At 49.4% G+C, this 13,153-nt stretch overlaps 1 protein-coding gene across 5 annotated transcripts in view; it reads right to left on the reverse strand.

The window, feature by feature from the left end:
- The window catches only part of DPF3 (double PHD fingers 3), a 254,185-nt gene that overhangs the window by 72,662 nt on the left and 168,370 nt on the right, over positions 1-13,153 (reverse strand). For all 5 annotated transcript variants that reach the window (XM_045901124.3, XM_064571288.1, XM_064571290.1 and 2 more), the window contains one exon: positions 4,159-4,296. In XM_045901124.3, the coding sequence (XP_045757080.1) occupies positions 4,159-4,296 (138 nt within the window). The remainder of the gene's footprint in view (positions 1-4,158; positions 4,297-13,153) is intronic.

Here is a 13,153-nt window from a genome sequence, read left to right on the forward strand (position 1 = left end):
CCCACATCGGGCTCCGTGCTCAGTGGGGAGTCTGCTTGAGATTCTCTCCCTCGCCCTCTGCCCCTCCCCCTGCTCACTGGCACTCTCTCTCTAAAATAAACAAATAGGGGCGCCTGCATGGCTCAGTCTTTAAGCGTCTGCCTTAGGCTCAGGTCATGATCCCAGGGTGCTGGGATCAAGTCCCAAGGGCTCCCTGCTCAGCCGGGGGTCTGCTTCTCCCTCTTCCTCTCCCTCTTCCTCTGCCCCTCCCCCCACTCATGCTCGCTCGCTCTCTCTCTCTCAGATAAATAAAATCTTTTAAAAATAAATAAATAAATCTTTACCAAAAAAGAGAGAGAGAATGCTTCTGAGTGGCACCACACAGAGTCCTAACCTGCCCCCAGTCCTCCCTCCTTTTATTCATATACATGTAGTCTATGTGTGTGTGTACCTGTATGGACACGCACACACTTGCACACACACATACATACACATGGTGATTTCATTTGTAGAAAGCAAACAGAGGTGGTCAGAGAAATGCAAGAAGGAAGAAGAATCCAGCCTCACGCAGGGAGGGATGGGAAGGGTGACAGCTTAGGTAGGGAAGACCCCATCAGAGAAGTCCTATCCCCCAAGGTGAATGTCGGAGCTCCAAGCATCCCAGCACTGCCTATAGTTGATGCAGAGAGGCAAGGGCATGAAGGAAAGGGGACGAAGCTACAGAAGAGACAAGAAGTGTATACTCAGGAGAAAATGCGCGGCGAGAAGAGAAACAAAGGCGAGAGAACACGGTGGATTGCTGAGCTGGCGGCCTGGGGCAGCCTGGGGCTGGGGGGCGAGGGGAGGTCAGTGCTGGCTCTGGCACTCCACTCTGCCTGAAAGCAGGCATGAGCATCGGCTTGGCGGGAGACACAGTCGGGGGGTGCGGCGAGGGACAGCAGGTGCACCAAAGTCAAAAGGTTTCTACTGCTGCCGGGGGCGCGAGCGCAGATGCCCATGCCACGGAAAACTCCAGAGCCTATAGGGCTGTTTTTCCCCTAGGCCTGTGTGCGCTCACAAGCAGCTGGGCCACCCTGCAGCTCAGCGAAAGAGGGAAAAGTCAGCGTTCCCACTTTGCTGGCGTCCAGAACTTTTCCTGCGGGATCTGCAGATTAGCCTCTTGGATGAAGCTCTCCTGCCCCCCTCCCCCAGTCCAAAAGCCTTGCCAAGGAAGGATCACAAAGCTGGGACCTTCGATGCCGCAGAGCTGTCGCATTCAATTCACCACACAGCCCCAGTGGCATTTAGGGGCAGGATGGATGGGAGCCCACCCCCACCCCAAGCAGTGGGAGCAGCTAATGACTGGGTATTAATGATGCCGGCAATTAGCGCTCACGAGAAAATGGTTGGGGGGCTGCTCACCAGGGGAATGTGGGAGGGAACAGAGCAGACATTCAGAGCAGCAGACAGATTGGTGGCATGCGTGACGCAGAGAACCTGGGAAGAGCTGCTGTCTCTTAGATCTGTTCCGAGAAATTGGGGAAGAGGGAAGGAATGGCTTCTGTGGCCTCTGGGGCCTTCTTGCCACACCCTCCTTGCTAGCAAAATTGGAGTTAACAATAGAGTTCTCAGAGGCATCGTGAGCAGATGTTTTTTAAAAAGGTGTTTGTGAAGGTTCTGGAACTTTCCTCATGTAAGGAGGCCCCTGATGAACCCAGGGACAGCTATTCTTTTCTATGCAGCTTAAAACCCTTGGGTTTTTGAAGAACTCAGTTTGTCATCAGCAGGGGAGGGGGGAGGGGAGAGGATTCGCAGCCACACTGGGACACATCTCCATCCAGGAGGAGGAGAGACACCGCTTCCTGACTAAGCAAGGCCATTTGGCCTCACGGTGAAGACATGAGGAGACAGAAGACGCTGAATCACGAAAATACATGAGGAGATCCTGGTAGACAGAGGGAAATAGGCCGGTGCGCACCCCGGAAGTCAAGAGCCAGCAGGTGCAGGCATGGGGGAGCCGGGGGGGATGCCTAAGGAAGAGACTTCCTTGATCTGCTTCGGGCCTGCAGCGTACCTTGGGGAGCACGAGGAACCTTCCTCTGCTGTGGCCATCACTGTGTGCACACACAAAAGACACACAGACAGAAGCATTCCAAACCGTATTGCATGAGTAAAGTACCGCACAGCACAAGGACCAAGTGGCTTGACATTTGAGAAGAGATGTAAAGAAGATAAGCCAGGGGCGCCTGAGTGGCTCAGTCGGTTAAGCGACTGCCTTCGGCTCAGATCATGATCCTGGAGTCCCGGGATCGAGTCCCGCATCAGGCTCCCTGCTCGGCAGGGAGTCTGCTTCTCCCTCTGACCCTCCCCCCTCTCATGTGCTCTCTCTCATTCTCTCTCAAATAAATAAATAAAATCTTTAAAAAAAAAAAAAAAGAAGAAGATAAGCCAGCACTGGGGGGAGTGGGAAATAATACCAAGTTAACAAATACTTCAGAGAGAGCAACCGTGGTTAATAAATACTTTCCAGATCGCAATCCAAATCAAAAGAAATCATTCTCGGCCTCCTTTGCCGGAAGAGACAATAGGTACGCCTAGGCCACTGAGATCAGAGAAAGGATAAGAGGAGAAACAGAGAGATGCAAATGCCAGCTGCCCCGTACATTTTCCTTTCTGAAAGACTGGACCAAGGGAACCTCTCCCCAGGGAGGAGAGAGAGAGAGAGCTCGCCATGCCTCAGTAGCTGGCAAGGGGAGGTGGGCTAGCTCTGTCAGACCCTCCTGCCCTGCTTCCCAGGTTCTGTCCCGATGACAACAGCAGGTAAGGAAATAAGTGTCTGTCACTTGAAAGGCTTGAACCCTGCAAGTGAGTAGGAATTAAAGAAGGTATATGGGCTGAGCTGGGTCCCCCCAAAAACGTGTATGTTGAAGCCCCAACCCCGGGCCTCAGAACATGACTCTTCTGGGATAGGGCCTTTAAAGAGGTGATTAAGTTACAGTGGGTCCTAATTCGATCTGACTGGTATCCTTCTAAGAGGAAACTTAGACACACAGAGAGACAGCGGGGGTACGTGATCACAGAGGGAACACCATGCAAAGAGGCAGTGAGACGGCGGACACCTGCAGGTCAACGACAGAGGCCTCTGAGGGAACCGACCCCGATGACACACTGGTCTGGGACTTGCAGCCTCCAGAAGAGCGAGAAAAGTAATTTCTGTTCTTTAAGCCACCCAGTCTGTGGTGTTTTGTTAGGGCGGCCTGAGCACACGAATACAGAAGGCAATGTTACAAGGAGAAAGGAGGGTGGGGTTAGGCAACACTGACCCTAATCCCAAGAAAGGTCTTGGCCAAAGTATGTTAATTATTTCCAATATTTGATGAATAGCCGATGGACATCTGTTGACTAAGTTGATGGACTAAAATGCACAGGAGTCACCCTCAGATCCTAGAGTCTGGATATTTTTAAAGGTCTGATCCCTCTAATTACATTGCATTGCTCCCCTTAAGAACACCTACCACAAAATCTCGTGAACAAAATAAAAAATACATGGCCTGTCCACAATTACTCTTCACCTAATGATCTTAGAATGACCCACATCTTGAAACAGGCTCTAAAGACTCCATCATGCCACCCCATTTTGAGTTTTTGACAAGTGCACCCAGATCATGCTTGCTGATGGGAGTACTCAAGTGAAATGCATGGAAGCTCAAGGGCAGTATTTCTAAGGCAGGAGAGCCCTGAACCAAAATCGTGACCCCTATAATAGCCAAGGCAATAGATCAAGAATATTCTACATCTCTTGGTGGTCAAGGCGACATTTGAAATGTCCATCTGAATTGACATGCCCAAGGGCTATGCCCATGTCAGGTTAGTACCTGTGAATGGAAGTTCTAGAGCTGAGGGAGAAGAGGAACAGGTCTGGCATTTGACAACAGCCAGGTAAGGATGTTTCCCTTCTGCCTTAACGCTCACATCCCTTCCTCTGGGAACAGAACTGGGGATGCCACCTGGCCCACTCACTCTAAGCCTGGGGCTCAGATGACCCACAGGGCAGCTGGGGCTGCGTTAAAAGAGCCAAGTCACCACAGGACGTTGAAACCAATCAATGGGTGCCACCAAAGATGCCAGAGGTGAAAAGAACACTCTATCGCCCTGCCCACCCACTTCATCACTGCCCCAACCCAACAACTGGGAACTCACGTCTGTGGTTCTCATTTCTGTGGTTAGGCGGGGACCGGGTCTCCTGGTCTTGAGCCTCATCTCCCTCCTCGCTGGCCAGGTGAGTGTGAGCGTAGTGGTAGCTAAGTCCTGGCCGGTTCTTGTAGCGCTTGCCGCAGACTAGACAGGAAGAGAAGAGGGGAAAAGGCAAAGATTAGCAACCTCTGCAGTCACTGCCATCATTCTCCCAGGCAGTGCCTCCCATCCATTTACCCCAGAGCTGGGTTTCCCTTAAGAAGTGTCTCCCACCCTCAACAACCTTTGCCCCGCTAGACAGAACTGACACCACTGTAACAACATGGGCCCAGGAAAAGAAAAATCAGAAAAGTAAAGGGTGGAAGTTGAACTGTAAAAGAGCTCCATCATTTCTTCTCTGTGAGACCCTGGGCAAGTCACTTACCCTCTCTGGGCCTTAGTTTCTTCAGAGGGAAAATGGGAATAATGATAGGACTTAACTCATAGAGTTGTTGGGATAAGATGATCTCTATGCAAAACACTTAGAACAGTGCTGGGCACGTGGGAAGGGTGATGATTATTATAACTTTGAGGCCAAAGAGCACTGGTGGTCCATCCAGTCCAACACGCCATGGCACTGATGAGGCAAGTGAGGCCAGCAAGCCTAAGTGATTTGCCTGGGAACACGCAGCCAGTTGAGGCAGAGCCACCAGAACCCAGTCTCCTGGATTCCCATGCAGTGCTCCTTCCACCATACGGTGGTTAACTCTGTATAAAGTACACGGTGATTTTGTGCCAGAAAAACACATCCCACTTCTGCCATGAAAGCCACAAAGCCAAGCCATCGTTGGTAGATGTGGCAACCAAGAGCTTGTGCCCTTGATGCCCCAGGAAGCCTCCGATACCCAAAATCTAGGAATGTGTCCTCATAAGCTCGACCTCTCACATGGACAGTGTGAGATAAGGACACCCAGCAACATAAATATGGCTTCACTGGGCACAGAAGAAAGGGGCAGTTCCATTGGTTGGCTGCCCAGTACCTCAGAAGCAGAAGCCCAGCTAAATGGCTTAAGACTAGACCACCCTCACTTTCAATGAAGTTGGATTTAGTGGTTCACTGTTTAGAATGATACATGTGGCTAATTTTTAGTCTTTATCAAATTTAAGTATTTCCTCTTATCCTTGTGTTAGAGTTTTATTACAGGAAAATCTGATCAGCCTTTCAGCATCTACTGGTATATGACTCTCCGTCAGTTTGTTGATATGGTGAATTATGTTGATTTCCCAATGTTTCTTCTTATTGAGCCATTCTTATATTCCTAGAACGCTCGCCATTTGGCAAGAGTGCATGATCCACTTGATAAACTGCTGTTTTCTATTTTCTAATCTTGCATTTTGGATCTATACTCAGACTTGAGATAGATCTAGAATTTTTGACCTATCTTCTACCGTGTTTGAATTTTATGGTTATGCTGATTCCAAAAATGAATTGAGGTGATTTGCTGTGTGAAACTGGACAAGATACATAGCCTCTCCGTGCCTTTTTCGTATCTAGAAATGATGATAGTACTACTTGCCTTGAAGGGTTCTAGATAATATTTGTAAAGTATCTCACTCAGTACCCAGCACATAACAGATGCTCAGTAAATGGTGGTGAGGGGCGAGGGGCTTCAGCTTAGCCTGCCGCATCTTAAGTGCTGGGCCCTCCTGAAAGGACTTTGAACCTGGCCTCAAACAATGGAATTTAGCAATGGGTAGACTTTCTTAATAAGGTGAGAGTCTGAAATTCAAGTTGGTGACCTAATGACTATAAATTCAAGTCCTACAATTGGCTACTTACACTCTCTCTCTCTGTTGTAAATATTTCAAAAAAATAGAACAGTACTAGACATCTCAATTCCATTTGACTGGGGAAATGGGACCTAAAGAGGCCCCTGAGGCGCACTCTGGGCCTGCTTGTGGCTTCTTCTATTTAACCTTTGCAATGATCTGAGGTCAATAAACAGCAAATTGTGGGGTCATCAGCTATAAATCCACTTAGTAACCAAGCGTACTGTTGGTGAGGGATAAATGTTTATTAAGAATAAGGACAATAATAGTATTTCCATGAGGATGCCTCAGCTGACTCTGGAGACCTCCCTACTGCAAACTCCACAGCATTCCATTGGTGTCATTTTGTTGTGTCAATTATCACTGTCCTTAATACAGAATTTCAGGATCTTAATAGTCATGTGGTCTCACTTATCAAATTGTTTTACTCTCACTAATGCTAGATGCCTAGGACAATTCCACAGATCGGGGAATCACGACCCATCCGAGCAAGCATTTCTTCTTTGATCTCCTTGAATCATAGTTACATCTGCACTGGAGGACTTCTCTCAAGGACAGTTTCATACCAATTTCATCTTAATAACAACAACTCCACCCCCTCTGTTGCCGTGACATACTACACCTTCAAAATATATTCATTGAATAGCTGATGAATGAACATGGAAACACGTTGTGGGAAAGCCAGGAGATAGGGGAGGAGGAAAGCGTGTAAAATCTGATCCATCTATCCACATTAATCTCATACTAATAGGTCTTTAAACCTACAAAACCAAACCCAAGCAAAAAGTTTCCCATATCTCCTTCCCCAACACCATAGAGAGTAATTATTTTTAGAGTAAATCCTTTTGCTAGAAAAGAGATTCTGGAAGAGTAGTCCCCAGACCAGCACCATCAGCATCACCTGGGAAGTTGTTAGAGATGCATATTCTTGGTTCCCCTCAGATCTACTGAATCAGAAACTCTGGGGGTGGGGCCAGAAATCTCTCTTTTAACAAGCCCTCCAGGTGATTCTGCTGCACACTATAGTCTAAGAACCACTCTACTAGAAGAATGAATAGATTTAGGCTTGACTCTGTCCACCCTGGTGCACCTGCCCTTTGGGATGGATGGAAGTGGCAGGTGGGGGCAGTGAGACTTGTGCTCTGTCATTAGAGGAACCAGAGCCAGACAGTACATGGAGGTCATGGAAACCAGACCTCTTACCCATCATCCCTATACACAGACCTACAGAGCTTTCCTGATGGAGCTGCCCTTTTCACCACCTGTTTATACCATGTTATTCTTCATCACCAGGTCTTCACAATAAGCACCTCATATGTGCCCAACCCTGTGGCATCAGAAGGACAAACATAAAGGAGAGCCCTAGTGCCCTCCCTCCAGGAGCTCCCATTCTGGCAGAGAAGACATACAAGTCAACAAGCAAAGAGGGAGATGAGACAAACGCACCAGTGTGCACATGCACCCAGGAAAGAGGAGGGGCCAGCACACCTGCTTGAGTGTGGAGGGGGGGCTTCCTGGAGGAGGTAGGTGAGCTGTGGCTTGCAAGGTAGCAGAACATTACCAGACAGACAAAGGAGGCAAAGGCTTTCAGGCAGCAAAGCACATTCTGCCCAACTTTGGGGACCTGCGGGCTGGGGTGGGATATGATGGAGCTAACAAGCAAGGAAGCCAGGCAGGACTTTGTCCTGGAAATGGGGAGCCAGGGGAGGATTGTAGCCTGAGGACCAACTTACTCAGATTTACATTTTAGAAATCCCATTTAAGACTACAGTGCAGAGGATGGGATTTGAAAGTGGCAAGAGGCTATTTTAATTTTCCATGTGTGAACAATGAGGATTTCAGGATGGGAGAGGGGTTAAAGAGAAGGAATCTGGTGGAAAAGGGTGGGTATAGGCAGCAAGGAGAAGCCTAGAATGACAGTAACTTGGCCTTCCTGGCCACGCACCAACCAGGCCCTGTCTAGGCCCCTAGCCTCACCCAACACCACATTCCACCACCTTCTCTGCCCTTCTGCCCATTGCCTTTTCACTCTGTAAACATCTTTCTTTCTACCACAAAGCCTTTACACAAGCTCTTCCCTTGGCCTACAATGGTCCCCAGCAACAGTTTGCCTAATGAATGCTTCATCATTCTTCAGATGTCAGTTCAAATGTCCTTCCCCAGGGGAGTCTTTCCAGTCAAAATTAGGATCCCAGTTTGTTACCTTCCTAGGACAAATCATGGATCACTACATGTGCCCCCACCGGCAGCAAGCATGGCAGGCCCTGTGTGTTTGCACACTGCTGCATCCCCAGTCACCAGTACAGGGCAGATCATGGCCGGCCCTCGATGTCAGTTAAGGGAAACAACGAAAACACCCACGTTCCTATGGGGCAATAGGTCAAAGGATGAGGAGGAAAACCAGATTTAAAGAAAGAAAAGAATGTTCAGTCTAGGGTTGCCCTGCACACCCTGAGCTTAGGAAAGATATGTGGATGTGGAGGTTGGCAGGGCGGCAGGGGGAGTTAGGGATATGGAGAGAAGGAGAGATTTACAGAGAGAGAGAAAAAAGGTGGACAGAGGATAGAACTCAGAAAACACCAGTATCTCAAGAATCTGGTGAAAAAAGAGAAACTGGTTTGGTTTTTTTAAGTTTATCAAGAAAGACTCATCCAGGAATGAGCAACATAAGCCAAAGAGGTAGGGTTTCCAAGTGTCCATCACTAGATGAATGGATAAAGAAGATGTGGCATATACAGACAACAGAATATCACTCCACCATAAAAAAAGAATGAAATCTTATCATTTGCAACAACATGGATGGATTTAGAGGGTATAATAAATTAAATAAGCCAGTCAGAGAAAGACAAATATCATACGATTTCACTCATATGTCGAATTCAAGAAGCAAAACAGAAAGAACAAATTTAAAAAGAGACCAAAAAAAAAAAAAACAACAACCCGACTCAAATATAGAGAACAAACTGATGGTTACGAGAGGGGAGGTGGGGGGGGGGGGGAATGGAGATCAAGAGTACACTTAACATTATGAGCACCGCATAATATATAGAACTGTTGAATCACTACATTGTACACCTGAAACTAATATTAAAGGTATGTAAATTATACTGGGATGTAAATCATACTGGAATTTTTTTAAAATTTTTTTTAAAAAGAGGCAGGGTTTCCAGCTGACAGGACCAAGGATACCACCAGTCACGGTCACTGAGAACAGCTACTGAGTGTGTACCGAGTGCCAGGCCTGTTCTCATGATCCAGGTCAGTTTGCTCACTGCAACCCAAGTCCCCATTTCACAGATGAGAAGCTGGCAGAGCCAGGAGAATGTCAGATGCCCAAGAAGGGTTGAGAAAGATGGGGACTAGAAAGAGAGCACTAGATTTGACAACCAGGAGGCCACCTTCGTGAGAAGGGAATCCACGACCTCATGGAGGATGAGACAAGACTTGAGAGGTTTAGAATGCTCCTGGAATTGAGGAAGTGGTGACGGGGCTAACAGACCACTCCTTCCACCAGTGAGGCTGGGGAGGCGGGGAGGATGGTGGGAGCAGGGGTCAGGGAGGCTGAGTGGGGCTCATTCTTTAACAGGGCGCATCCCGGAGCAGGCTCACAGGCAAAGGGAAGGAGGTGAGAGGGAGGGGAGTTTAAAAGGCAGGGTTAGGAGGAATTGGAGATAATACAGCATGATGCCTGACCCCAAAATGAAGCTTCTAAGCCAAGTACCGGGCCTTTGAATGACTTCATCCTAGGGACAAAAGATTTCTAAGATTTATCTTGGTGGAACTGTATCTGGATCAGACTGCTACATTTTGATGGAAAGAAATGCCTTGGAAATCCTACTTTGACTGGATTGGAAGAAAAGGAAAACCCAGCACTATTTAATGATATCTCCCCGCCACACCAAATACGTACAGACCAGCTTCATGGGCGTGGGACCCGTGCATTCAGACAGTGTCCATGCTCTCAGAAGGGCCCCACACTTGCCTTAATGCTTTGCTACCACCATCTTGAAATTCTTAATACATATTGAACAAAGGGCCCCTCGTTTTCATTTTGTACCGGGTCCCGTACATTGTGTATCTGGTCCTGGAAACCTGTTAGGGCTGGGGTCAGAGATCAGGGACTAAGTTACTCGAAACAAACAACCTCACAGCCCCGAAATATGGGAGCTGCCACATGGAACACAGGACCCAAGCAGCCCTGAGCTGGGAGTAAAATGCCCCTCTGCGGTAACCTTGGAAGTCTGGCCAGGGCATTTCAGCACCACCCTTCAGAGAACCAGTTTCTCGGTGGTGAGTAAGTGGGTAGGCTGGATCGGAACCACCTGGACTCAAAGCCCTGCCTAGTCTCCTACTGACTGCCTGTGTGATCTGGGCTGAATTGCTAAACCTCTCTGTGCCTCCGCATCCTCTGTGGCAAATGGGGATGATCACAACAGCACATCTGCCTCACGTCGTCATGAGAGTCTGTGAAAGAAACACATTTAAAACAGTGCCTGGCTCGTCCTGAGGGGCAGCCATTGTCAGCTCTTATCAGCACCATGGCCATCAAAGCAAAGGGAATAAACCCAAAAGGGGAGGGGGGTAGCTAAGCATTTCTCCTCTGTGGTCAGGGGTGATGGAGTTGCAAGAAAAAGAAGGTGGGGAAAGTACACTCTGAAAATAAAGTCTTAGAACCATCTGCTATCCCTTTATCACGTCAGCAACCTCACTCTGGAATGATCTATCGTGCGGAATCAGACCGAGCCCCAAGACTGCTGAAGCATTCAGAGAGGGCTGCGCCCCATCCTCCCACCCCGGTCTCCGTCCCCGGGGCCTGCTCTTTTGTGTCCTGGCCCTCTGAAGCCATCATCCCAGGGGCCGGTCAGCCCGGCCTGGGCACAGCCCTTGGCCCTTGTTTTTCCCTTGGCAAGTATGCACCTGGATTTGTGTTCCTGGCACGGCGCTCGGAGGGGACCCGCTGTGACAGTAAGGAAGGTCCAGCTTGCCTTCCTCTCTCTCCTTCCCCTGGGGCAGATCCATCTGTCAAGGTGCAGAAATCGTGCTTGCCCACTTCCCCATCCAGAGCTGGATTCTCCAGGTAGCACCTCCTGTCCGGAGTTATGAATACCTTCAGTGTTGCCCCAGAATATTTACAGCAGCCCCCTCCCCACTCCAACCCTACCCCACTCACTCCTTGTCTGGGGGAGCAGGGTAGGGGGAGGCGGCAGGGTGGCGGGCGGAGAATCAGGGGCAGTTTATGTGAACAAAGCCGGCTGCCGCAGACAGCAGCATCCTTCCTGCAGGGGAGAGACAGCCGCCTTCCCCACTGATAACTTAATGACTCTGGCACATTTTCATCAGTCCAACTTGGAGCATGCAGTGGGGATCTGAGCCAGTGGTTTCCCAGAGACTGAAAGCAATTACGGGATGAGCGTCCAACGACAAAGCCTGGGCCTCGGGAGTCACCGGGCCGCATCTCATTCCCAGTTGTGCCCGGTGGCACTTGCATCCAACCCGAGGAGGCTACTTCCCTCTCTCTGCAGCTCCACTTCCTCATCTGTAAAATCGACCCAGCCGTGCCTGTCAGCTGCCGATGCCCCCAGAGCATCACACTTACGGGCTGTGAGGCAGGCACACGGTCCTACGCTGAATTTCACAGTAGCTCACAAGATAAGGATGGTCAGCCCCATTGTACAGATGAGGAAACTGAGTCTGAGGGCACTGAAGCAACTCCCTCAGTGGCAGGGCCAGGATTTGAACTCAGGTCTGCCTGACTTTAAAGCACAGGACTGCAAGATGCGTTATTCTCCATCCGGACACTCCTCCCAGTGCCCGGGGCCGACGTGTCTATGGCCCCTGGCTCTCTGCCTCTGGTGACGCTGGGCCAGTGGGAGGCAGGGACAGGAGAATGGGGGGCGAGAAGGGGAAGATGGGGATTTGTGCCCTGCCCTCCCTGCTTGGGCAGCATGCTGGTGCAGGTACTACCCCACCCCCCTGTCCTGGGCACCATGTGTCCTCCCCCTGCCCCTTGGCACTCAAGATGGAAGGGCTCCCCCTCTCCCTTTCGCCACTTCTATCCTGCCCACACCTCCTTAATCATTTTGGCATCTAATTCTCTTCCCTTCAGCCCTTCTGAGTAGAATCCTATGTCCCAGTGGGCCCAGGACAGATACAAAAGGAGGCCATTTTGACAAAGGGATCATACCCTACCAGACTGGGTCATAGACATTTGGGGCTCCCCACACCTTCCTGACTTCTCTCTGCAGAACCATGTGGAGGATGGAGGAATGCCTACAACCAGTCCCCCAGAGAAGCCCCAAGTGAGAAAAGCCCTGCATGACTCAGTTTGGGATAAAACTCAGGGGATACTTCAAAAATTCCCCAGGTCAGACTTGCATACTCATGGTGGAATATTAATCCCTATGACTATTTTAAATGCCTAGGCCTTACCCAAAGAGCCAACCATGGCTCCACTGAGCTCAAATGATGAGAGTAGCCCAGGTCCTGCAGTGTCTAGGCACCAAGAGGCTCCTCTTGGGCAAGTCCCCGTGGGCTTCTCCTCCTGGCCTGGAAGTCCAGAGGCTAGACACGTGGGTAGCCTTTGGGAGACCTGGTGTCTGGCCCTGGCTCTCCTACTAACCAGCTATGCACCCTTGGACAAACCCCATACTTCTTTGGGCCTTGGTTTCCCCATCTGTAAAATAGGACAATTGAATCAAATGATCTTGAAGTCCTTTGATTCTAGCACTTCGTCATTCTCTGTTTTCTCTGGGCTCTCTGAGGCCTGTATGCCTCCTGAATGAATTAGTCCCTGGACTCTGATAGAAAACCAATGTAAGCTCCCGGCCTTAGGATCCACCCAGGGCTTGCCTACATCCCTCTCCCCTCCCCCTCACCAAGCCAGGTCAGCAGCTGCCTTCCTGTGGCTTCGTTTCTTCTTCCAGGCCACACTTGGTGCTTATTTTAAACTGAATTCTTCCAGATAGAAGCACAGGGGCTGGAATAAGGGTGGGATGTAACATCCTGATTTTTCAAAGCCACATTCCTTGGGGCCTGGCACTGACCCATGTACGAGGAATGAGTCCAGAGACAGGATCTATCAAATGCCAGGGATCCACAAATCCTGTATCTTCATTGAGGGAGGGCATTCTGCTTATTTTAGGAATTTGCTATATATGAATGTGACTCCAGTTTTTAAAAAACAGGAAGAATG

The sequence above is a fragment of the Mirounga angustirostris genome, unplaced genomic scaffold (genome assembly GCF_029215605.1).
Source record: "Mirounga angustirostris isolate CCGP_5_RB_7025 unplaced genomic scaffold, mMirAng1.0.hap1 SCAF_9, whole genome shotgun sequence".
NCBI classification, from domain to species: Eukaryota; Metazoa; Chordata; class Mammalia; order Carnivora; family Phocidae; genus Mirounga; species Mirounga angustirostris.